Genomic DNA, 25,606 nt, shown 5'->3' with positions numbered 1-25,606 from the left:
TCTAAAAACGAACAAATGGCTTAGTGAGAAGCAACTTCAGCTGTGATTACACGCTGAACTCTCATTAAACTTGGCTCGGGTATAACTAATAGCAATTACACGTCGCCCCTGCGGAAGTCCTTAATTTGTCAATGTGAGTGTGTGGCTGCTCGTGTGTGTGTGGGTTAGGGTTGCCAACTATCACGAGCAAGTTTGTCAAGTGAAATTTATGCGAGAGCAGCGGCCGTAATTGAAGCGGAAATCCACAAGCAGCAGAAGAAGAATCTAATAATTTACTTTATTTGCACCTTTGAAGAGTCGTCCTTCGCCCTCCGTCCTTGTGGCAGGAGGCATCTCCTCTGCTGAGGGCAAAACTTTTACACCTACACATGCCATCAGCAAAATGGAAAAAGTTTCGTTTTCTCACTAGCGCAAGCCACTTCCCCCGTCACTCCTCCCCACGCCGATTTTCCCGCTTTTCCTGCTCATCAAGGCGCGCAAATTAAGAAAATTATCATGCATCGTACCTAGGCGACGCCCTCATCCCTCCGAAGCAAACTTTCCGTTCAGCAGAATCCAATTAAACATAAAAATGAAATAAATTGTGACATTTTCCAATTAGCGGAGCGCGTAGTTGGGGTTCCAGATGCACACGTAAAAAATCAGCAAGAGGTTAACAGAACCAGGTAATAATAGTGTTTGTAAACCCTTAACATATTATCTTTAAATGAAATATGCTATGCAATAAATAACACAGATATTGGTCTTATCCTCAAATCACATTTTTGCGTTTACATAAACTTTAATATTATAAATAAATAAATAATCACGTAATTTTTCCCTGTGCAGAAAGTAAAATGAGCCTGCTGACAACATGTGTCATGCAGTATGCCCCTTCCATTCTCAAGACAAATGCGGCACCGAGATGTCTATCGCTGGCTGAGAATCCCAGTTGGATTTGGGAAACCGGAGGAGGAGTTGCGAGGTTGGGGAACCGGAGCTCCGGAGGTGGGGGCTAATTAATGGCGTCACAGTCAAAGCTACAGCAACAAATGGAAATCATTTTCTGGGCCAGTAACCGAATGGGAAGTACCCAAAAAGCGATAAAAATTTAGGACCAGATATATATTATCTATGCTTATTTTCCAAATTTATGCATACCACATTTTTTATTTGATCAGAGAGTGTCTTACCAGAGAGCTACTTAAGATCAGATACTTTACTTCCAAGATGCATATTATATTATATTTATAATTATTTTTTAATTTTAATACAAAATTAGTATTCTTAATCAATGATAAAAACTGATGTTTATTTTGTTTTTAAGGCCTATCACGCTATCTTAAGCTGCTTAAAAACCCTGATGAAACCTAAATGCTGCATTAATTCAAATGGAGCACTAAAACCCTGTGTTAACTTGCTCCCCCTATTTGCTTTAGCCTCGAGCTGCCTAATATACCCAACCTCCACCGAGCTCCACCGAACTCCATCGAGCTCTCGAGCTTTTGCCGGTCCAACTAGCTGCAAATTACAAATGAGTTCGACACAAGAGATACACAAACACAAGGAGACGTAGTCGAATGTGAAAATAATTGCCAAAAATAAAACAGAATTTATTTATGCTCCACTACTTCGCCGGGAAAAAAGCAATTGGCAGTGGGTTTTTATGATTTTGCTTGGCATGGCCATAGACAGCTCTCTAAATGAGCAAAAACACATAAAAATGCCGGGCCATTTCTCTCTGGACAGAAGCGCCTGGCAGCTCTTATCCTTCTGCTCTGCCTTGGGCCGTCTTGCTTTCTAGCAATTTGCAACTAATTGCTACAAATTAATTTTAGTATGCTTTTAATGGCATTTTGAATGTGGCTGTGGACAATGGAGCTCTTTGTGCGAGTGCAAAGGGATTTTTGTGGCTTGCCGTCTTGCCTTTTGCCGTCCGGCTGTCCTGCTGTCCTGCCGTCCTGCCGTCCTGCTGTCCTGCTGTCCTGCTGCCTTGGATTTAATGAGCTGCGACACAATCGTCATGGCCGGTGGATGGAGGAGCGGCAAGGATGAAGGACGCGGGGCGAAGTCGTCCTGCCAACAATGGTGCGCATTTAGTTGACAGGCTCGAAGGGACACGCCTTTGAAAAAACCCAACCCCTTCTCATGCCCACTCCACGGCCGACAAACTAAGCGAAAGTTTCGCAAGAAACTGCGCTGCAAAAGCGGAAAAAATGAAAATAAATTCCGGGCTGAAGGAACTCAGGCAGGAGGCAGTGCGTGCTCATTAGATCACCATTGTGCTGCATCCGGAGGGGTATTACGGATTCCGGCTTCCGGAATCGCTGGCACTTCCACTTCCACTTCCCTGCCGTCCTCTGCTCCACCCACACATCAATTTGTCGTGTCAACAGCAAAACTAATTTATTTACGAGCTCGCTTTAAAGCCTGATTATTCATACGCACTTGTGGCCCCGACCCCGATCCCGTCCTTCGTCCTTCGTCCTGCCTCCCGGATCCTGCGTCCCACAGCCCATGTCCCACATCCTGCAGCCTGCATCCTGCGCCTCTGTTGACTTTCATTAGCTCAAATTACGCAAAAGTACTCGAGCGTCGCACGCATAAATCAGACGGCAAATCAAATTCACTTGCAGATGCAGTCGCCGTCCACAGCCTCCATGTCGTCCCACTGGCAGCCCATAAACGGTGACCCCGACACGGACCATTGGCTGTTCCTGTTACCTGTCCGTGCACCGAGAGATTAGGGCCATTTAAGCGTTCATCTCTTCCTAACCAATAAGATTAATTACTGTAAAATCCATATTATAATAATTTTAATACCTGAAAAGTTTAGCAATGGACATTTTCTTTACTCAAATCTTACTCAAGTCTAAACATGGTGAGTCTGAACCGCATGTCTTAAAACAATGTTTAAAGTTTTTTCCACCTTCTACCATAATGACCGATCGTTTAAATGTTCTTACTGAGAGGTATGGTAATGTGATCTTCCGAGTGACCTTTACCAGTTCCAAAAAACTTATATTTTTTAAGGCATCAGGCGAGTTCCACAGGCACTACTCATAGGAACCCTTTGTGGCAAGAAAGTTACTCCTGCTATCTCTTTATAAAACCCAATGAGATGCCTATCACCACCCGATTGTTCCCCGTGTACAGCCTCTATCTGTCACTGGCTATGCGGCAGCCACGCCCTGGCCATGTCGATGCCACCGCCTGTGTTTGGTTTACGTGCTTAAATTGGCAATTAGCAGATTAATTGTCACTGCCAATATATGCGTCAATATTTTGTGCAGCCGACAGATGCAGTTGCAGCGGCAGTTGCACCGCCGTAGCACGTAGTGCGAGTAGTTTGCTTTACGGCCCTGTTGTTTACACAATTGTTGCTCTGTTGCTGTTTGATTTCACTAACGAGCATTAGCATAAATTGCTCCAGTTGAAGGGAGACCATGTGCCAAATGCCGTTCGATACCGATGCGTTTGTGTGCATCATTTAGCCCTGGCCACCATGAACCCCAACGGACGAGAACTGTCAAAATTTCGGCATTCGGCACAGGAAGTGCCCGCCCGTTTGAACACAGTGCGAGTCAATCAATTGTAAATTTTTAATGAGTTTTCATTCTGCAGCGGACCATCGACGTGCACAGCAACCGACTGGCTGTCAGAGCGGGATGTGGCCAGTGGCCACCAGGGATGTGGCTTCGGTCCCACGTCCTCGCTCCTCCGACTAAGCAATTTGTCACACTAATTAGCTGCTGCTGCGGTTGGCCGCTAGATGGCGTCGGCCATGTCACAAATATTGCGCATACGCCACCGCTCCCAGGCTGCCGATAAGCGATGCAAATTGGTTTGTAAATGAGCTGCGGCCAGGCAGTCGGTCTTCCATGAATGCGCTGGGCAGGCTTGGGCTATTTTCTCCGATTTTACAAAAGAATATCTTTTAAAATAATACTCTAAAACATTAAATTACTTAAAATCGTTTAAGCCCTATTTAAAAATGTTTAATATTCTTCGACTGTATATGTAACTGTATCTTATTTTTTATCTATACCAAAAATACATCCTCTTTGAATTAATAATTTTTATTTAGTTGCCTTTACAAACACAGGAAAATCGTCAAAATTATCCACTGCAGTTAATTTTAGATATTCTCACTGAACCTTTTAACATTTGTTTTTAATATAAAAATAATAATTTTGTACTTCTTTTATGATAAACGTGACTACAAAATTAAGCAAAGAATCCACAACATTTATTATTTGGCTCACTTTGCCATAGTTTATTTATTTTGAGGGTATCCTGCAAGCCGAATATCCTTTTCCGCCTGCTCCTGCCGTCTTGTCTCCGTTCTGGCCGCAATAATTTCACACAAAATATTTCCGCAACACATCGTCGATGGCAGGTCCTTTGGAAAGCCCCGGCCCCTGCTCCTCAGATCCCGAGGATGTCCTTGCTGCTCCTGCTTTTCACTTGACTTCACGTCCTCATCCAGCTGCAACTTATCATTTTATAAGCATTTGTTTTTCCTCTTGTTTCTGTTTTTGTTTGCTGCTGCTCCTCCGAACCCGTGTTGTTTTTTCTGTGTGCAGCATAACAAAATATTTTGTTGCATTTTGTTTTCTCGTCTTGCCTGCTTTTCCCCAGTGAGCACTTTATGTGACAGACACTTTAAAATGTGGCGAAGTGCTCTTTTTGGCAAGCCATAATAATATCCTCGATGCCCGGTCACAAGCTCCTCCCTTCCAAGCAGAGGGGCCATTCCAAGGCGGAATTAATGCAAAATTATGTGCCACGTAAACTAATTTTTATAAGGGCTACTGGCCTACGATTTACGAGCCCTCGCACTTGCCGCAATCCTTTCATAACATTCGGCGACCATTTTATTGCCCCGTTTGCTGCCACTTAGGAGTGGGGCGAGAAAAACCCAAAAAATACCGCGTGGCGCATTAAAATGTAGCCCAAGCATCCCACTCCATGTGCCTCAATCTCCAGTGCACTCAAAATAATTTTTTAAATATATTTAAGAAATGCATTTACTTTTAGAAGTATGTTTTTTATCATTTTACATCCTAAGATTTAATGTGCAATCATTAGAAAACTCGTTGTTCAAAGCAAATCTTATGTAAATTTAGGATTCTATAAATGGTAAACTAACAGCAGCTTTATGTAGTTAACTTTAAAATACATACGTTCACGTTTTTAAATTTTTAAAAATGCTTTTATGCATGAATACTGAACAAAGAATATAAAGCTGTTATATAGTTTTTGGTTGTACTGTTGATACCATATATATGTATAATATAATTTTTCTTTTAGTGTAGCTGTTGTTGTTCAAGCTGAAATTTATATTAGGCCAACAAAGTCGCCCTGCGAGAAAGGGCAGGGGGCGGGGGGGATAAGGCTGCCTTTGGCGATGGCGCCTGCTCTCAAGTGCTCATAAATTCACGAAAATTTCACAGCCGCCGACGGACCAACAAAATAAAAAGCGTCGACATGGGCAGGGGCTCCTACAGGGGCTGGTGGGTTTGGGGAGGGGTGGCGTCAGCTGTTGCAGCCCTTGGCCAGGCCACCAACCCACCATTCCCATTTCCCATTTGCAGCACACACTCGACTTTGGTTTGGCAACATAAATTGTTAAAGAATGGCCACTTTACAGTCGTAAGGAGCACATAAGCCGGACAAATAAAAACCCTTTTCCCACGGCCCCACATCCTTGAGGTGGCTAGAGACCCTTGGTCCCTCCTGGCCAGCACCAGCGGGGATGCAGCGGGGCAATCAGTCGCAGACCTCGGATTGGATGTCATAAAAATGCCATCCACGGAAAGCAGGGAGCACTTAAAGCTGCGTTGGCGCTGGTTCTTTGTCATCATTATGGCATCCAATTTGTACTCAATAAAAGCGCCAATTCGACCATGACGAGAGCTATGTCCTGCCAGTGAGTCCTGGCAATTGTTTTCCATCAAAGTAACATGTTCCGGAATGATCTGCACTGCAAAAAAAATATACATTTATACTCATTTTTTCGAAATTGCATCCAAATTTTCTTGCTCACTTTCAAGTTAACATTAAATAATTGTTGAAATAGTACGAGTGCCAATGTAAATATATAAAACGTAGCTACATATTTTTTTTTCCGGTGCCGGACCTGCCAATCCACTGAAGGATGCTGCAATTTTCGGCCATCCAGCTGGCCATGTGTTATCTTCTGTGTGTCCAAGGACCCCGTCCGAAGTCCGAGGTCCGTGGACGCTTGCATGTGAAGTGCCGTGATTTATAAGCGCTTTGCCGGCGATAACACAAGTGGGCTGGGCCAGCAAACAATGGCCAAGAGGATTGGACAGGATGCAGAGCAACTCACATGCAAATTCCACATTCCACGTTCACGTCCACAGCCACAGCCACATCCACAGGACCTTCTTTCAATTTTCTTTGTACGGTTTTGCGGTCGCTTGGCTTTCCGGCAAATTTTTATCTCAAGTTTCGGGGCGGCCCCGTTGACAATAAAAATGGCAATAGGATGGCCGAGGCCATCGCAACCGCACAAATGCCCTTTCCTACACTCGCCCATATCATTAATTTTGCACAAAAGGACGAAATGTCCTTTTGCCAAGTGCAGAATTTTGGGAGGGACGGGAGCAGGAGTAGGAGCCCTCGAACCAGCCAGCAAATAAATAAGGCAAGCAGCCGGACTTTGTTGTGCATTGGCAGCTTCTGCGGTTGGGATTGCTTCGGCCACACACTGTACGAAAAAATTATTCAATAGATTTCCACACAGAAATAAATAGTTTAAAACAGAGATCCTATACCTTAAAAAGTATGAGATTAAAGTTTTGTTGGGCAATCAATGAAAATGATATCTTTATCAATTGGGAGTTAATGTCATACCATAATAATACATCATTCGTTCATAAAAATAATAATATTAAAATGTTTATTTTAGGTTACTTAATTTCCTTGAATTTTTCTAGCATTTTAATTCCTGTGTATTCCCTGTGTACATGGGTTTTCGACGAAACTGTGGTTGAGGTCAAGCAAAAAGAAGAGGCTGCAACACGTTCGACATTTTGTGGTGCTCCTGCTGCGTTGGCCTTTGCCAAATTGAAATTGTTTTACCAAAACAAGGGCTCCTGGAAGCAACTAAAAGAAAGGGACCACTGATTGGGAGGTAGATATAATATACAAATATAAAACAATGCACAGACGAAACACAATGTACTGAAGGCAAACCACACTTCTACTTAATTAGAAAGAGAACCTCTCAGATATTCAAATATAAAACCGCCACTGTGGTGAGTATGACCCGAAATGTTGCCACCCTGCTCGAAAAACATCGTACACCGACTGTGGTGGGCACCGGCTTTTGAATTTCTATCAAGTTCAACTGAATTTGTGAACTATATTTTATTTAGCTTTCAGAATTTAGGGAACACAAGCCAGAATGTCTCAATCGGAGATGAATTCCACGAGATTGCCCTCGGGAACAGAGGCCAAGATTAGAAAAAACTCGAAGGATCGGGTCTTAAAACCGCCAACACGCAGTAGCAAATTGAGGCGCCAATTTCAATGTTGCATCGCCAAGGAGTGTAAGATTACAGGGTATTTTCTAAGGCAGGGTATTTGAGTTGCCTCCTATCTCGCCCCTGCAGACTACAGTGAGTACTCGAACATGGTGGACTCGCTGCACATCACGCCGCGAATGATGATCCACCACAAGGGCTTTAAGGTCAACAACACGTACGGGCTGTCGCTGAACATAAAAAACACCGGACTTGTAAGTTCGCAATAAATTTAAATTATAATTTATATATATATAGGAATTTGTAATTTGATCATACAAAAATTATATGTAAATGGTGAAATATAAACTTAAAACATAAAGATTGGGTTATATTTAGAAAATTGTTTAAGATCTTGTGACTACATAAAAATATATATTTTTAAGTTTATTAATATTTTTAACTTTTTTCGCAGTACCCCCGCTTGCTTAACATAACCAGCGATAGTCCTGAGGATACGTCGATTTCCATACCGGAACTGGACCTACATCGCTACTTGGACACCGATGAGTCGCTGGAGGTAAAGATCTGGATCCGAGCGACTTCCAAAAGAGATATCAACCGCCGACGCCACATCCTGGTTGAGTGCTTTCACCCAAACATCATCTTCCAAGTGCCCATAGTTGGTATACGCTTCCGATCAGACTTAGGCCATTGTTCTTATGATTGTTCCCTGCAGTTCTGGACAAGCTGAAGTATCCCTCGATCAGCGACACCATCACCTTCCCCAGCTGTGTGCCCGGCAACAAGACGCACTACGAGATGATCATCTACAACCCCACCAAAGATCGGGTTCGAGTGCGTTACAGAAAGTAAGATAAACTCTAGAGCTGTGATATATATTGATAATTAAACACCATTGGCATTGTTTTAACGGACTAATTCATATCCGGCTCGAAGGATCAGTATTGCAATTCTTTCCTTAAAAGTGTTTGCAATATTGCTTCCTTGGTTTCACAAAAGGTTCATATTAACTTAGTTTTAAAAGTAATTTATACCACTCCTTTTGCAGTACCAATCGGGGACTGGAGATCACTGACAACAATAAGGATATTCTTCCGCCGAAGGATTATGCAAGGCTTTTGCTAGTCATCCAGCCAAAGAAGCTGAACGTCTACAGGGGCTTTTTCAACGTCAAGTTTGGAGTGTGTAAGTATCTGCCTCATAACAAACACGTAAGTAGTGACACCTCAACCATCCGTAGTGCCTCCCAAGCCGGTAATGTTTGCGTTCACGCCCAAGTCGATGTCGGTCCACCTTAACATGGGAAGTGTGGTCTTTGGGATGACCAAGTTTTCGCGTGAGGAAACGCGCTCGGTGACCGTGTGCAACGAGACTCCCCACGAGGTGCAGGTCTCTGGCCAGTTTTACTCGGAGCCGGCTGCAGCGGCGAAGGAGAAGGAAAGCAATAGCTTCGACGGGGAGGAGAGGATCTCCAACAAAATGATCGAAGATGCCGTCAGCATGCACAGCGTACTGCTCTACGACTTTGAGGAGCGCACGAGTGTGCAGAATGTCCAGATTGATGTGGAGGCGCTCAAGCACTTTGACTTCGCCGTGCCAAGCAGGATCTCGGCGGGGGCTTCGACGGAGATCAAGTTGGCCTTCCGGCCGAGCTATGATGCCGACAACCCGTTTCCGGACGAGGTAGAGCCGCCGTACTTCCAGCGCACCAAGATCACTTTTTGTTTCAGCGACGCCGAGGAGTGCATAGAGTCGCACAACGTGATCCTCTCTGGCTTAATCGGCGGCATCGACATGGAGTTCCATCCGAAGGTGATTGACTTCCGGAAGATCTACCTGGGCGAAGAGCACTGCGCCCAGATCAAAGTTCTCAATGTTGATGGTAAGAATGTTTATTATTTGTATTCTTACTATATTATGATATCAAAACTTACACCGTTCATAACATAGACGTGCCTGCCAAAGTGGTCTATAAGGATTGCTCCGAACCGGAAGTTTGCGGAATTCGCGTGACCCCTGCAGAAGGCTTCCTGCTGGAGCCCTGCACACGTGGCATCTTCAACATATCCTTCTACTCCTTGTTTCCCTCCCGGTTCCAGAACACGGTGCGCTTCAAGGTGGAGAATGGGGCCCACTACAAAATATTGATCAAGTAAGTAGCCGGATCAGTGCCCTCCAATAACTCCAAGCTCTAAAAACACTGATCGTCTCCAGGGGCACAGGACAGCCGGTGCAGCTGCGCACCTTTCCGCAACTGGTGGAGTTCGGGAGCATTCCGATTGCCGTGCCCCAGAAGCGGTACATGCTGCTGATGAATCCCCTGGCTGTGCCCATCACGCTCCAGGTGAAACCCACCGACGATGGTGAGGAAACACCGCTGGTACTGAATATACGCAGCTCCACGGAGATGTTGCCCATCACAGTGAGGGATCCCATACGGCACCTGCAGCAGGTGCACGAGGACCTGCAGAACCAGGAGCCGGAGGAGCATAGGGAAATCCGCCTGACAACCACCGAGTCGGAAATTTTATCAATAAAGTCTGTCAAGGAGAGCGAGTCCGTCTACAGCTTGGAGTTCGAAGAGGAAGTGATGGGTGAGCCATAGGATTGGAACGACACAGTACTCTTCCTACTCCTCTTATAGAACCCATTCCGCAGATGGCCGCCCATCTGCTGACCAACCTGAAGAAGCAGAAGATCTTCGACAAGTCGGAGACGGATCGTCGAGTTATTCAAGAGGCTCTAATGGGTCTGCTCACCACAAAGTACTTCTCCGTGTTCACCAAGCACAACAACTACATATTCATGGACTGGAACGCTCTGCCCAGCGATCCACGAGAAGTGTTCTGTGACAACGAGATTATTTATCTTCGTCCCAACACGGGACGTAGCATCACCATCCTTTTGATACCCAACAAGGTGGGCTACTTTCATAGATCCCTGTCCGTGCGGATCTGTCCCGCCGTGGCTACTTCTGGGGACTCCAGCGACGATCACCCTATTATGAAAACGCTTATCAAGTCGGAGTTTCTCTGCTCGAAGCTGTGGTTTGAGTACAACTGCGTGGTCCCCGAGATCTTATGGTCCAACTTGGTGGACCTCTCTCACCGCACCATTTACGCCGGCGAGGACTACAACTTTGAGATGACCTTCTCCAACCGCTCCATTATAGGCGCCTTCCTTCACTACGACGTCATTGTGAGTACTCAAAAAGCGGAAAAATATAACAATTCATTTTGGACCTTCGAGCCGGATTACACATAGCCTCTCTAACTTCCAAAACAGCCCACCGATATGACCTTTCGTGATGGCACCTGGAAATTCTTCATCGACGGCGGATCGGAGATAACTGCGAAGTGCGCGGTGACCTTCCGATCCCTGGGGAGCACCCGACTGTCGGGTCTGGTGAAGATCGTGGGCGCCAATCGCCCATACGCCTTCCATCTGTTCGCCAACGTTCTGCCCACGGAGATCAGGGTTTCGCCGATGTATGTTCACCAGCGTCTGCAGGTCTACGAAAAGAGCGTGGTGCACTTCTATATCGACAACTATACGCCCACGCACACAAAGCTCAGCATGAGATTGGTAAGAACATATACCTATTACATGTACCTATTCCTATTTCTTGCTTCCTTTTCAATCTTCCCTTTAGAAAGATATAGAATACCAGTATCTGACATCGAGGGGCGGAGCCCTGGCGTCCACTGGTCAGAGCATGTACACCACCCTGGTGTCGCTGTTTACGGACCCCGATCTGTACCAGAATACCCTGTATATCGACCTGCAGTTCGACAATGTGATGATGATCCCGATCACCTTTCTGGTTGAAGGGGTGCCGCTGTACTTTGAGCCCGATATCCGGAAAGGTTTCGATGCCGGATTGCTATACACCGACACCAAGGAGCAGTTCCAAGAGGGCTTCTACCAGCACCGCTTTCCCATCCGGGTGATCAACAAGGGCCGGCGTGCCTACCGCATCCTCATCATCCGGTTGAATACCTATGGACCGGGGGCCAATGTCACGTCGGGCTGCGCCACCAACGCCTTGACCTCCCGCTTCGACATGGAGCCGAAGAACCTCTACATGTCGCCCAGTTACGAAAGTCAGCTGGAGATCATGGCCAGCTCCTATGTGGAGGGTTACGCCACCGGTGACTTCCTGCTGCAGGTCATCGACCAGAAGTACCCGCAGCGCAAGCACATCATAAGGATCAGGGCCTCTGCGGAGTTCGTGGACTGCCAGCTGATCTGGATCCCCAAGCAGGTAAGTCAATTCAATTAAAATATTATTTAACGGGTACATAAATATTTATTAATTTTCTTAAATTATAAACTATATTAATTCTAGCGGAGACTGAAGTCATCCTCCATTCACAACTTCTTGAATCTATTTTAAAATATATCTATAAATAACTATATTCTTACAGCTAAACATTAACTACAAGAGCTGTGAACCCCTTAAAGAGCGATCCTATGTGGAGACGCCACTGCTGGTGAATCCCTGTTCGCCGCCCATCCACGAGGTTTCGCTCCAGGTGACGGGTCCCTTCAGGATCAAGGAGTTCTACGAGCACACCTACGAAAAAGAGATTCGGATCAGTTTAGGTGGCGCAGAGCGAAAGGAGATCTTTGTGATCCTCAACAGAGGAGCTCTGAAACCACTACTCTGTCGCCACATCGAGGGACGAATCAATGTGATGGCGATGGGCAGGCAACTGAAGTCCTTGCCCCTCCGGGTGGCAGTAATGGTGCCTGATGTGGTGATCCTGCAGCCCGAACTGGTTCTCTTCGACCGCGGCAAGCCGTACGATAGCAGCATCAACCTGGTCAACCAGGGCTGCATGCCAGCCGAGTTCAAGTGGAGGCGACTGGGGACCACTGAGGTCTTCATTGGCGACGAGGATGACCCGGATGGCATTGCTGCGGACATCCTGTCCGAGATTCTGCGCATGCTGGAGTACGACTTCAGCTGCGAGGACCAGCCGAATATGACCAAGAGGTATCAAGAGTGCCGCTGCCAGTTTCGTCGTTTCGAGGAGAATGGCGATTTCATTCTGGAGATTCTGGATGAGGTTATCAACGAAATGGATCTGAGGCACCGGCCATTGCTCTTCCCGCCCAAGGATCCCCCCGAGGATGAGGAGGACAGGGATCAGAGCTCGTCGAGCGTGGTGCGGGAAACCATCTCGGACATCCTCAACCGCCTGCACCTCGACTCCAGCGACCAGTGGTCCGAGCCCTCCTCCGAGTACTGCTTCGCCAGTCGCTACATCTACTTCTACGAGAAGCGGGGCATCGTGGAGGACGCGGATCTGGAGTGCAAGCTCTACCTGCCGCACATCCGGCGGAGCCACGAGATGCGGTCCGTCTTCGAGTTGACCCTCCTGGGTGGACGGAGCCAGCGGTTCACCGTCACGCTGGTCAATCTGCCGCAGAAGATCAAGTTCCACAAGGACAGCATCTACATGGGTGTCAAGGTGAGTATATGAGGGGTATGAGTCGGACTAACAAGAAATTATCAACTATTAAGATCATAAAACCAAAGCTATTAAAATAATCCTTTTTTTCCTCGCTAGTTTATTCAGAGCAAATCTTTAGAAGAACAGAAACAGTTTATTTTTATTAAAGGATACATGGTTAAATATCTTGTAATTATAAAAATTATTCTTCAGTAAAATTTAGGGAAGTAAAAAATTAATTATCATCTAAACATTGAACTACAATACAAAACAGTAAATATTTGATATGACTATAAAGTTATATTACGATCTTTAAATGTTGGTTTGCTATAATCCAAATATTACAATTCCAAATATTTCTACGTTTTTTGAATAATCTTATCTATTATACCATATCTAAATTTATTTTAGCCCTGGTACGAGTCCTTCGATACGACGGTGCGTGTCACCAACTTGACCAAGTATCCGCTCCAGTTGGTTGTCGTCGAGATGAAGACCCCGCCTCCTAAGGCGTCCAAGGAGCCCCCACACGAGAAGCGCCTGGTGGATGGCTACTGCAAGATGACGACCAGCGATATGCTGAGCCTGGGGCCACTTGGAGCGGATCAGATCCGGGTGAAGGGCATCCTCGGATTCAGCGAGAGTTTCAAGCACTCCTTCGGAGCGATGGTCAACAACAGCGACTCCAACTACTTTTGGCTGCGGGGCCAGGGCGTGATGCCCATGCTGGAGATGGCATCCCCGCTGCCCATGACTCCTTTGGATCCTCTGGAGGTGGAGGAGGAGTACCGAATGCTGCAGAGGATTTACCACTACGAGATCTTCCGTTCCATCACAGAGGTGGATGAAGAGCCCAAACCTGCAGCAGGTGAGGAGGAGAACCAAGTGGAGGACAAAGTCTCCGTAAGCGAGGACTTTTCCATGCTGTCCTCCAGCGGTTCTGAAATGTCCTCCGGCCGAAAGGACCTCCACGACCTGCAACTCTTCCGCATGGTGCACACCTACGTGATGGTGAATAACAACCAGGAACTGCCGCATGCCACTGTCCTGAGACAACTGATCCTGGCGGAGAGGTACTTAAAGCGGCTCCGCCTGAAACCCGAGCTGTATGCGTTGCATCAGCAGGTCTACCTCACCTACCAGAAGATGCACAAAGCTCCGGGACTCATGCAGCCGGCGATGGTGAAGCACTTCACAATTCAACCCATTCCCTGCGAGCAGCACGGCTACGTCCTGGACTTGGGTTCCCTGAGCAGGAACACGGTGCGAAGGTTCCAGCTGAAGCTGCACTTCTTCGGACCCGGCAAACTCATCGCAGCGGCACGTACGGCAGTCAGGATTCCGGGCCTATATGTGGACTTTAACGTCACGGATGCCAGGCAGTAAGTATTGCATCGGATAAGTGCAACATAAAGCAGTAAACTTTACAAAATCTATTAAGTTTAAAAAAAGTTAGATATTACATAAGTATATTTATTAACTTTATCTTTCTTAAGTTCTTACCCATAAATTGTTTCCATACTCTAGTTTTGGTTCTTGATTTTTATCTCCTTCTATACTTACCCTTTTATAATTTATTATTTATTTATCTAATAAATAAATAATCTAATTTAAATATTTATTTAGGAAAGCTACATTTAAAATTTTACTGACTTATTTAAAAGAGTATATTGTTTAAAAGCAAGTGAAAAATAGGTAATTTAAGTACATATGTATAAACCTATCCTTTAGTGCTGATAAAAAGTTCTCCTTCTGGGCTGAGAAGTGCACGGCACTGGAGTACTTCAAGGAGAAGTACAGAAATATGCTTGAGCGCCTGCTGGACGCGGAGCAGGATCCCAAGCTGAAGCACGCCCACTCTTTTGACCTGGACAAGATGGTGAAGCACCAGCGAGACCTGGCGCCAAAGGACCGGCGTCTGATCGAGGAGTACTACAACAGCCTGAATCCCTCCGTTTATCCGGACCACAAGCACCACTTCACCCTGGCCAAGATCTTCTCGGGCTGCCTGTCCAACTACTCCGGAGTGGACGTGACGATGGTCGGATTCTTTAAGCCAGAGTCGCGCTTCTATGCGAAGGATCAGCTGCTGGAGGACTACCTGTTCATCGATGTGAGTACATGGGCTTAGGACTGATTTATCAGTTACATTCCATCCTAACGTCCGCAGTTGCACATGGGTCCGACTCTTCCCGTCCTACTGAAAGGCGTCATCGTTTCCTAGGCGCATCTTGAAATTTTATATGCATTTATTGTGGGTTTTGCGTTTGGAGTGAGTGGATGGGTGGGCTCTTAGTCTTATGTGCAGTAATAAAGCTTATACTTTGGGTAAAAGCGAACGCCCTCAGCAATACATATTGAGCTGGCGGAAAAAGTAGTGGAAGATGAGCAGCACGCAGAAGGAGCTGGTCACGGGCAGGCCAGCCGCCTTGATCCAGCCGAGGATGTTGAAGTCGTCCGGGTAGAATTCGAACTGCTCCGTGGGGATTTCGCCGCAGTTCGAGATCACCACTGGCTCCAGGGGGAAGTCATCCGTGTCCGTTTTCACCTGATAGGGGATAATCATTAGAAATGGTATCATACTGCATTGATTGCGATAAGTAGGAATTTTATTTGGCTTTGAATATCGATCGAACAGAGGACCCTCCTATTAAACTAAGTACACAAACCATTCCAACGACTAACATAATTTTAAACTATATATTATTGTGTTTATGAATGTAATATTCATTCTGGCACGGGTCAAATGGAACATTAATTGGTTTTGTACATCGACTGAATTCAGTACGACTTCATGAATCATAATAACCAACCTAAACCAAAGCACATAAAAAAGATTAACCTTCTTATACTAAAATTTTACAAATGTGTACATTTTCTCAAAAAAGAAGAGTAAAGATTTCCCTATTTTATGAGTCTTCAATCCTTATTTTTTTCTTGGATAGGATAGGATTACTTAATAGTTTTTAATTAAAAAATAAAAAACATATTTGAGCCTTTTTTCAATATTAAAGCCAAAAAGAATTTCCATTTCCATTCCAAAATATACTCACGTCCTCGATAGCGTAGATGGTTTCCATTCCCTCCAGCACCTTGCCAAACACGGTGTGCTTCCCATCCAGCCACTTGGCGCCCACGGTTGTCACATAGAACTGGCAGCCGTTGGTATCCGGACCGCGATTGGCCATGCCCAAGTAGCCCGGTCTGTTGTGCTCCACTTCCAAGGCCTTGTTCTCGTCCGGGAAGTAGTCTCCGTAGATGCTAATGGAGCCGGTTCCATCGCCATTGAGGATGTCGCCGCCTTGGACGAGGAAGCGGTCCACCACGCGATGGAAACGCGATCCCACGTAGCTGGTCCCGTTGATGCCGCGCAGGCAAATGTGCCGGAAGTTGGCCACCGTCTTGGGAGCCAGCTTCCCGAACAGGCCGAAGGTGATCCTGCCCACCGGCTTCTTGTTGTGCTTCACATCCATGTAGATCCGCGACGTCACCGTGAAGCTCAAGCCACTGGCAACGGCCAAAAGGTAGCTGCAGAGGACTATCACACCGAGGAGCTTCATGGTCGGGCAGTCTTGGGTTCTCCGGCGGTCCTAACGCGCTGATGAAATACACAGAACTGAAACGAAGACTCGGCTTGTGGAAATTAGAGAACGCGCACATTGTGAATTCTGGGTCGCGGGCCTGGAAGCGGAAGCCCCAGAAGTTCCAGGTTAAGTGCAAGCACCGTCCGATGATGGCATACCCCCTGAAAGCAAATCGATTTTATACCCGGCAGAGAGTATCTCGTCTTTAAAGACAATTTAGGCTTTTAAAACGTTAAAAAAAAATTTGATATTTAACATTGAAATCCTAAATATTTAGTCTTAAAAACTAGTCAATGTATTTAAACTAGTATAACTATGAAACAAAGTAAACTGATAGATGACAGATAAAATGTACCATGTTTGCATAGGAATTCTTGCTCATATGTATAAATTTCATAAAAATTTAAGAAAAAAAGTAAGAACACTTTCTGCCAGGGTACTATCACTCGGTTCCCCAAAACGGTTCCTGAACTAAAGGTAAAAAATCATAACTCCGGTTTTTCATCATATGACTTGGTCTTTAATTATATAATTGTAAACTTATAAATACGTAACTGTATGAATAATCTGAATAATTAGGATTAGTTAGCAAGGGGCATACACAATTCGAATAGAGCCTGCAGTATAAGCACACAGCAACAATATGCTGCCTCGTGGGGGCAAAATATTAGACTAAATAACTTAGGGATACGCTGCCTCTACACACAAATATACTGAATACATATATACACATTATGATTACTAACTAACAGCGGCTAACCTGGCTACAGTCTTCGTGTGGGGATTTGATTCCGGGGTCAGTTCCTCCTTGTGCGTCTGAGATCTATACAGCTGAATCTTCCGCGGAAGATTCGGGCAAGTCCTACCGCTTCTTCTGCGGGTGCACGTACTTGCAGTTCTTGCCCATGTTGCAGTGGCCCCGCATGAATGCCTTGCAGATGCCGGTGTTGCCACCGCCTCCTCGGTTGGGGCCAGAGCCTGCTGACCGCCAGTTGCCGCCGGAGTTGTCCTGGAAGTTGTTCCCACCACTGCGCCAGTTGCCTCCGCCATTATTTTTGTTTCTGTTGTTGTTGTTCCTCGGTCCTCCGCCGTTTTGCATGGGGCCCGGTCCCATTCCGTTGGGCGGTCCGTTCATCATGGGCCCATTGGGTGGGCCGTTCATCATGGGACCATTGGGTCCCATCACGGGCCCGTTGGGTCCCATCACGGGCCCGTTGGGTCCCATGCCCGGAGGTCCAGGTCCCGGGCCGTTCATCATCATGGGCGGGTACTGGTTGAATCCAGGTGGACCATTTCCGAACGGTGGCACGGGACTGCCAAACTGGTTGCCCATGAAATTCTGCGGTGGCATGTTGTTCATGTTGCCCATGTCCATGCCAGGACCACCGGGACCATTCATGATGGGCGGTACGCCTGGGGGAACGATTCCCGGTCCCATTTGATTCTGCCAGATTTGCGGCGGTCCGTTGGGCACCTGGTTGGGCATTAGATTGGGTGCAGGCGGCATGCCTGCCGGAGCTTGCATGCGTCCCATGAAGGGATCGAAGGGATTTTGCATCACATTTGGCCCGGAACCCAGGCCCGGCATCATGTTGTCGCTGAAACCCATATCCGATCCGCCGTTACTGGCTCCTGGGCTGGGTGCATATCCCTTGGGCTCTGGCCAAGCCAGGGTACTATAATCATTGACAGCGTCCGGATTCCCTGTGAGATCGTCCATGGGTATTACGGGAATGTCATGGGCAAAATGCGGCTCCAGTTCCGCCTCAGCGGGACTGTCGGGAATCATGTCCGGCGAGAAGTACAGAGCTCTCAGCGTGGTAGCCTCCCTGTCCGTCTGCACCTGTCGCTGCTTGGAGAGATTTCCATTCGGGTGATCGGGCACGTTGTCGACTTCGATCAGAGGGCGCCATTCCATTTGCGGCTCCATGGTGTCATCGAATCCTCGACGAGCAATCGTCAGCGCATCCCGCTCGCTGAAACGCTCCAAGTTCTTCATTTCCAGGAAGGTCTGCTTCATCACGTTCACACGCTCCGATCGATCGACCTCGAAGTACCGGATCTGGGTGAGTTTATCCTCCGGCTGCCAGGTGAGCTTCTTTTTCGGACCCTTGCGGCGGTGGAGCATTAGGACACCAGGGGGTCCATCAGGTCCGCAGCCGGGTCCGGGTTTCTTCGGCTCCTCAGGCACATCCTCGGCGTTGTCAGAGGCGATATCCGCTTCGCCGGCTTCTCCGCCGGCCGCAGCCTTCTCCTTTTGCACCTTCTGTTCGATGTCCTCCTTGACCCGCTTCAGAGGGATGTCGTCGTCATCGGCATCTGTGTCCTTGCCGGGTGAGGCGGAGCGAGCATCGTCGTTCTCCTTGCTGCTGTCGTCCGACTTCTCCTCGCCCTTCGACTCGTCTAGCGTGTCCTGGTAGAATTTGAGCGGAGCCAGCGGTGCATCCTTGTCCGTGGGCGACGTTGCAGACGCCGGGCGCTTGCGCTTCACCACCTTCTTGGGCTCGATGGAGGCGGCCAGAGCATCCGAGAACAGATTGGTCTCCACCAGGGTCGAAACTGGAATGAGTAAGGAAATCATAAGTAATTGCTCTAGTTAATGGTTTGTTTAATATGGGGTTGCAATACTCTTCCTTGAATGGCGCCCATGTTGGTGGTTTTTGCTTTTGCTGGAAATTGGGGAAAGTAATCAAATCGAGCTTAAAGTAATATCAGTCTAACCACCCACTTAATATTCCAAATAGCTATACTAATAGGGGTCTTTACTAAGGTAAACATCGAGGCTAAGTGAACCCTAGAACGAAAGCGGTTGTTATATTTTGGAATTTTCGTTTGACATCAAACGACGTTTTCTGAGAAGTGCGGTTTTGCTTGATAAGTTTGTATAGAATAACTTTATTAAATCCATCTCGTTACTCATTAAAGCAGTTGTATCAACTAAATAACTTAGAAAACTGGGTTAAGTTATCTTCTCTTATTTTTATTTTCTTTCTAAAACTGAGATAACATTTTAAAAAAAAATGTTATTGAAAAAATAAAATAATAATTTAAGTGTTTTTAGTGCATCAACTAAGACAAACTTTTAAAAATCTTTGATGCTATCATAACTATGCAAGTGCGAAGTGGAATCAGTAGAAAGTTCTGGAACTTCTTTATTCAAAAGTTGTGAATGTTTCTTGGCATTTTAAATAAACTCATTTAATAGATAAAGACAAAAAGTTCACTATAAACTAATCTCTAAAAGGAACGAAACATAAACACCGCGATCAGATAACGCTCACTGGGCGCTCTCCGCCGAAGTGACGCATCCACCGGATGACGGCTACCAAGGAGTGGGTAGACGGGGGATTCCCCGGTCTGACGAGGAACCACTGTGGCGACCCTCGGTGACGCACGACAGCAGAATCGAGGCCAAAGCGAAGCAGCTGGGACTCATGCCCGCGGGGCGGTGATCCACCTTCCAAACTTCGAGAACCGCCAGCTCAAGTCAATGTTTTTAGTTCTTTTGCGCTCAATGCACTTTTTTATTCAATAGAAAAATCGTGTTTTTCTAGAGGAAACCGTATTTTTATTTGTAAGTCTTAGGTGGGCAGTTCGGGCCAAGTGAATCTACATACCTTATAGCTAAGCTAAATACGTTCAAGATTTCAGTTTTGGATACTTAACACCAGGCGGCTGCGGCGTCGGCGGCATCGTCTGCGCCCCGGCTTCCTCTTCGTCTTCGGTCCCAGCGCATGCGCAGTGCCCAAGACGCCGGGCTCGACATCATCCGTCGTCATCCGGGGGTAAGCTCGGGTAATTTACAATGTAATCTCGATCCAGGCATATCACCACTCGAATCGGAAACAATTTATACATAAAATGCAAGGTAGCCACTAAGAAAACCCCGGTTCTGCACTATAATTTAAGACCCGCCCCAAGCAAAATTAAACACCTTGAGGGAGAAGTGAGATCAACAAATAATACGGCGGAGCTCGATACTTCGACTCCGTTCGAACACAAAAGCAAAAACCACCAAAGTCTGCTGGGCTGTGGAGTAAAGTAGAGAGGAGAGAGCATTAGTAGGGTTTCTCGAAGTCGCATGCTTACTCTTCTTGGGCGCAATCAGCTTGGCGGCTCCAGGCCGCTCCACGTGTCCCGCGATGTTGTTCATGTCGATCTTGGCCTTCTTCTCGGTGGTCGAGTCCCTGGGCGGCGGCGAGGCTCGCTTCAGTGGCGGCGGAATGGCCAACAGAGCCGGTGCGGCGGGAACCGTCGACGATGTGGGCTTCTTCAGACCCTTGCGCGATGGCGGAGGCGGTGCCTCCTCCGTCAGGCCATGCGACCGGAATTTGGACTGGTACGTCTTCACGGTGGCCGTCTTTTCAGTGTCCCGGCGTATCTCTATCGAAATGGAGGCCTTTCTGGACATGATCGGTATGGATCTGGGCTTCTGTGCCTCGCCATCCTTAGCCGCAGCAGTGGGAGATGGGGAAGTGTTGGCTGGTGCCACTGCTGGCGGAGGCATCAGCTTGTTGTCTTTGTCCTTCTCCTGCTTAGAGGACGAGGACGTTGACGAAGTCGAGGACGACGACTTGTCCTTGCGGTCTTTGGACGAACTAGAACCAGAGCTCGACGACGACGACGAGGAGGAGGAAGACTTTGAGGACTTGTGTTTATTCGAGGAAGAGGAGGACGAACCGCTGCTGCGCTCCCGGTCCTTGCTCGAGCTGGAGGAACCGGAACTGGAGCGAGCCTTGTCCTTATCGCGGTGCTTATCGCTCGAACTGCGATGAGAGGAGGAAGAAGAGGAGGAGGAGGAGCTCTTGGATGAACTACTCTTCGAAGAGGACGACGACGACGAAGAGGACGACTTATGGCTAGAAGAGGAGGACCTGTGACTCGAGGAACTCTCCTTTTTCCTATCCTTCTCGCGCTCCTTCTCGGACCGTTTACTCTTGTCGCTTTTGGCGCTCTTATGCTTCTTATTATCAACGTCCTCCCCGGCCTTAACCTCAGCCGCTGAACTACTATCATCTAAACTGGACTTTTTCCCCAGACTGACATCGGCTAATGCTTGGGTGGCGTCTTCCTGCTGCTGCTCCTCTTCGCTCTTGGTTTTTTGCGCTGCTGCGGAATCGGTCTGGTCGTCATCGCCATCTGGCTTGTCCACCACCGGCTTCCACTTGATGGTTATGCTGTTGGAGTTGCTGTTGTTGGCCGCCGAGGTGATGGTATACGTCACGGGTGCGCCGGCACTGTCCGTGCTGTCCGAAGAGGAGGCGGAGTCCGAGACCGGAGCTGCGGCACCGGCTGCAGCAGCTAGGGCAGGGACCGGCGCCGGAAGGGCTGCGTTCTGTGGCGCAGCAGGCTGGACCATCACGCTAGTGTTCTCAGTCACAATCTTCAGCCACTGCTCCACCAAACGCTTGGCCAGAATGCGTACACCTAGAAAACGGGGTCGAAAAAGGCAATTAGTAATCCCCAGGCAACGAAGTCGGTGTAAAAGGAGCAAAATTCCACAGGATTAGGTAGGAGTGAACAGCAAAAGAAATGACCGAGACTCGAAACTCACCTTCATTGCCGCCGTCCTTGCACAGGCCCTTGACCAGAATGGGCGCCGAGTTAATCTTCAGCCGGTTGACGTCCACGGGCGAAAGGAGCAGCAGCTCCAGGATCTCCTGCACCAGCGGCCAGTTCATCGCCCGGATGGCGTCGTTCAGCCAGGTGTAGACCAGCGACCAACCGCCCACGGCCATGAAGTCGCCCAGCAGCTCTGTCTTTGTGGACTTCAGTATTTGCACATACACACATTTCGAAACGAGTTTCTTCGAGTACTTGGCCATCAGGCTGTGGGGAGAAGCCAGGTGTTAGCGAGTGCCGGCAGGGGGCGCCTTGGCGTGTGGTGAACTTACCCCGAAATGCGCTTCACCTCGGCCGCACTCAAAATGCCGCCGTTGTTGTCCAGGAGCACCCGCAGGCACCTCAGCAGTTGCAAGGGCACTATGCGAGGCTGTTAAAATGCGATTCAAACAAAACACTTTGATTAAGGAGCGACGTTTGATATTTTCGTTTAAAACATACCATTTTCCTTTGTTTGTCGTGCGGGGGCTTGACGCGGTCTGGCAACGCTCTCCGCCTATCGCCGTCCCTCTCCCGCGCGTCCGCGTGTGTGTGTGCAGAGCGTGCGCGTAGCGACGCCTTTGCTGGTGTGCGTGACTTAATGGATACTGAATTTCCACTGGTTACGTAATTCCATCAGAATTCGCCTTTGCGACCTTTCAAAAGTATCTAGAATGACAGAGAACACCGTCTTAGAGCGTATTTTCGAGGGGCAGCTAAGTGCTCTGGGGCCCTACAATTCACTTCCGAAACGAAGACAGTCAAACTCCAACCGCAGGCACCAGAAAAGGCGAGATTCTTTCTTTTTATTGTGAACTGTTAGTAAACCAATAATCCCCTCGCAGAAATGCCTTTATTTTCGCCTATTTTTGCAAGGTCGGGGAAACGTGTTTGCGCTGCGATTCTTTTTCACTTAAAATGGGGACGTGTGTGCTATCGGTAATCGATAGGGCGGTGCAGCGCTGCCCACTCTCCGGAAATCCAAGGCGAAAATTACAATTTTAAATTATTTTTAAAAACCTGCGTTTGAGAGTTTCGAGCGTTTTCACACGAATGCCTGTCTGCTGTCTGCCTTTCAATAAACCCAAATTGACTTTTGAGACGAAGGGAAAGTGAAAGCTGCTCGGTTTCCCTCTTTTCGGGCAGGCTGGCAGCGCCCTGCCACGCACACAAACGACGCCATTTTGGTTTTCACAATTTTTCACAATGCGTAATTACACCTATTTCCGCAGCTGAAACGCTGGGAAATGCGTTTGTACAGCAACTGCGTCGGCCACGGGTATTGATTTTCTTTGTTCGGGCTATTACTTGGCTTCGTGCCGACTACTTCACGTCCACGCCCCAAGTTCGTGGCACGGCGGCTGGAGCGCAGACGCTCGGTCGAGTTCGTTAGTAAGCCTACCAGAAAATAGTTATAAAGTGTGCAACTTGGCCTTACAATTCGTTAAGTATTTTATTTGCGACGATTTCGCTGCTCCGAAAATTCCTGCGTGCGCTTCGTTGGAAAAAGTAAAATCGAGTGACCGTTCGCGGCAGAGGCTGATAATCTTGGAAAAGGAGCGTCGATGTCTGGCAGGCCCCTTCGATGTCTGGCAAGGCCACATCGCTGTTTCCCACCTCTATTTCCGCCGCTCTCAGCGATTTTAACAGCTCTGTTAAGATGCATCGATACCTAACAGCCGCTTTTATTTCGATGCATCTTAACAGCGCTGTTACACTACACTAAAAAATACTAAACCTGGAAAATACCGAGTTCCAGCTGCGTTTGGCTCAGCAACCAGCCGATCTGGCAACCCTGCCAAAACAAGCGTGGAAGAGTTTTACCTGCCGAGCAATCGCCCCCAAAAAACCGAAACAATGAGCGACGACGAAGCGGCGGAGACCAATACCAGCACGGAGCCGGTGGACAATGCGTGGGCCATGAAGATCCCGGCCTTCAAGCAGGAGGACAACCCGCACGGCATGGTGGAGGAGAGCTCGTTCGCCACGCTGTTCCCCAAGTACCGGGAGCGCTACCTCAAGGAGGTCTGGCCCCTGGTGGAGCAGTGCCTGGCGGAGCACCACCTGAGGGCGGAGCTGGACCTGATGGAGGGCAGCATGGTGGTGAGGACCAGCCGCAAGACCTGGGACCCCTACATCATCATCAAGGCGCGGGACATGATCAAGCTGATGGCCCGCAGCGTGCCCTTCGAGCAGGCCAAGCGGGTGCTGCAGGACGACATTGGCTGCGACATCATCAAGATCGGCAACCTGGTGCACAAGAAGGAGAAGTTCGTGAAGCGGCGCCAGCGCCTGATCGGGCCCAACGGAGCCACCCTGAAGTCCATCGAGCTGCTCACCGACTGCTACGTCCTGGTCCAAGGGAACACCGTCTCCGCCCTGGGTCCGTACAAGGGCCTGCAGCAGGTGCGGGACATCGTCCTGGAGACCATGAACAACGTGCACCCCATATACAACATCAAGGCCCTGATGATCAAGCGCGAGCTGATGAAGGACCCCCGCCTGGCCAGCGAGGACTGGTCCCGGTTCCTGCCCAAGTTCAAGAACAAGAACATCAGCAAGCGCAAGCAGCCGAAGGTGAAGAAGCAGAAGAAGGAGTACACTCCGTTCCCGCCCAGCCAGCCGGAGAGCAAGGTGGACAAGCAGCTGGCCAGCGGAGAGTACTTCCTCAACCAGGAGCAGAAGCAGGCCAAGCGCAACCAGGAGCGCACCGAGAAGCAGAAGGAGGCGGCCAAGCGGCAGGACGAGCGCCGCAACAAGGACTTCGTGCCGCCCACGGAGGAGGCCGCCTCTTCGAGCCGGAAGAGGGAGCGGGACGACGCCTCCTCCAGCAAGGTGGACGTGAAGGCGCTCAAGGCCAAGCTGATCAGGGCCAACAAGAAGGCGCGGAGCTGATTCTTTTCGTAGTGTTAATTAGCCTTAGGATTATCAATAAAAGCTATTATGTGAGCGAGGAAATAGAAATTGAAAACGGAGATGCTGTTTAAAGAGTATTAATTATAAGGCAAGAGTCTGATTTAGCAAATGTTTTGAAAAAGTAGATAACATTTTTTTAAGATGGTTTATAGTTCTTTATTTTCCTTTGTTCCTTTCACTACTATTTTTTAAAGAGTCTTGCAAATATTAAATTATTGCAGAGGGTATAATGATTTCAGTTAGAAGTTTGAAACTCTGAAGGAGTCGTTTCCGATAAAGTATCCCCATAAAGTATATATATTCTTGATCAGCATCACTAGACGAGTCGATATAGCCATGTCCGTCTGTCCGTCCGTTTCTACACAAAATAGTCAGTTTTAAAGCTATCGGGCTGAAACTTTCCCAAAAGTCTCCTTTCTGTGGCAGGTTGTATACAAGTCGAAACCAGCCGGATCGGTCAACTATATCTTATAGCTCCCATAGGAACTATCGGGAAAAAAGTTTTAAAAAAATTATATCTCTCGTGTTTTTTAACATATACCTTTCTAAG

The 25,606-nt window shown here is 47.8% G+C and overlaps 4 protein-coding genes across 8 annotated transcripts; 2 read left to right on the top strand and 2 right to left on the bottom strand.

The window, feature by feature from the left end:
* The first annotated feature begins 7,385 nt into the window (after positions 1–7,385).
* Positions 7,386–15,294, top strand: LOC108029238 (uncharacterized). Of its 2 annotated transcripts, XM_017101432.2 has the most exons (15): positions 7,386–7,559; positions 7,623–7,747; positions 7,948–8,158; positions 8,212–8,344; positions 8,545–8,681; positions 8,737–9,378; positions 9,447–9,648; positions 9,711–10,090; positions 10,141–10,694; positions 10,782–11,081; positions 11,149–11,760; positions 11,924–12,973; positions 13,367–14,337; positions 14,687–15,068; positions 15,126–15,294. In XM_017101432.2, the coding sequence occupies exons 1-15, from the start codon at positions 7,415–7,417 to the stop codon at positions 15,177–15,179; spliced, it is 5,898 nt and encodes a 1,965-aa protein (XP_016956921.1). In that variant the 5' UTR covers positions 7,386–7,414; the 3' UTR covers positions 15,180–15,294. The 2 variants fall into 2 exon arrangements, with proteins under 2 accessions (XP_016956921.1, XP_050741156.1); XM_050885199.1 differs by lacking the exons at positions 7,386–7,559; positions 7,623–7,747 and having other exon boundaries at positions 8,059–8,154.
* Positions 15,187–16,576, bottom strand: LOC108029239 (peptidyl-prolyl cis-trans isomerase, rhodopsin-specific isozyme). The gene is made up of 2 exons (XM_017101434.3): positions 16,009–16,576; positions 15,187–15,503 (listed from the first exon to the last, which is right to left on the bottom strand). Exons 1-2 carry the CDS (start codon positions 16,513–16,515, stop codon positions 15,300–15,302), a joined length of 711 nt encoding a protein of 236 aa, XP_016956923.1. The 5' UTR covers positions 16,516–16,576; the 3' UTR covers positions 15,187–15,299.
* Positions 16,577–17,031: 455 nt separating this feature from the next.
* LOC108029109 (serine/threonine-protein phosphatase 1 regulatory subunit 10) lies at positions 17,032–23,672 on the bottom strand. 4 transcript variants are annotated; one of them, XM_017101221.3, is made up of 6 exons: positions 23,579–23,672; positions 22,603–22,809; positions 22,434–22,531; positions 22,094–22,368; positions 20,629–21,966; positions 17,032–19,098 (listed from the first exon to the last, which is right to left on the bottom strand). In XM_017101221.3, exons 2-6 carry the CDS (start codon positions 22,603–22,605, stop codon positions 17,402–17,404), a joined length of 3,411 nt encoding a protein of 1,136 aa, XP_016956710.1. In that variant the 5' UTR covers positions 22,606–22,809; positions 23,579–23,672; the 3' UTR covers positions 17,032–17,401. The 4 variants fall into 4 exon arrangements, with proteins under 4 accessions (XP_016956710.1, XP_043949920.1, XP_016956711.1 ...); XM_044093985.2 differs by having other exon boundaries at positions 22,603–22,796; positions 23,579–23,651; XM_017101222.3 differs by lacking the exon at positions 23,579–23,672 and adding an exon at positions 22,878–23,499.
* LOC108029110 (KRR1 small subunit processome component homolog) lies at positions 23,545–25,115 on the top strand. Its single transcript, XM_017101223.3, has one exon. It carries the CDS (start codon positions 23,998–24,000, stop codon positions 25,033–25,035), a length of 1,038 nt encoding a protein of 345 aa, XP_016956712.1. The 5' UTR covers positions 23,545–23,997; the 3' UTR covers positions 25,036–25,115.
* The last annotated feature ends 491 nt before the right edge of the window (positions 25,116–25,606 follow it).

Source organism: Drosophila biarmipes, chromosome 2L, assembly GCF_025231255.1.
Source record: "Drosophila biarmipes strain raj3 chromosome 2L, RU_DBia_V1.1, whole genome shotgun sequence".
Lineage (NCBI taxonomy): Eukaryota > Metazoa > Arthropoda > Insecta > Diptera > Drosophilidae > Drosophila > Drosophila biarmipes.
The sequence above is the reverse complement of the archived record's forward strand: the minus strand, read 5'-3'. Positions and strand labels throughout refer to the sequence as shown.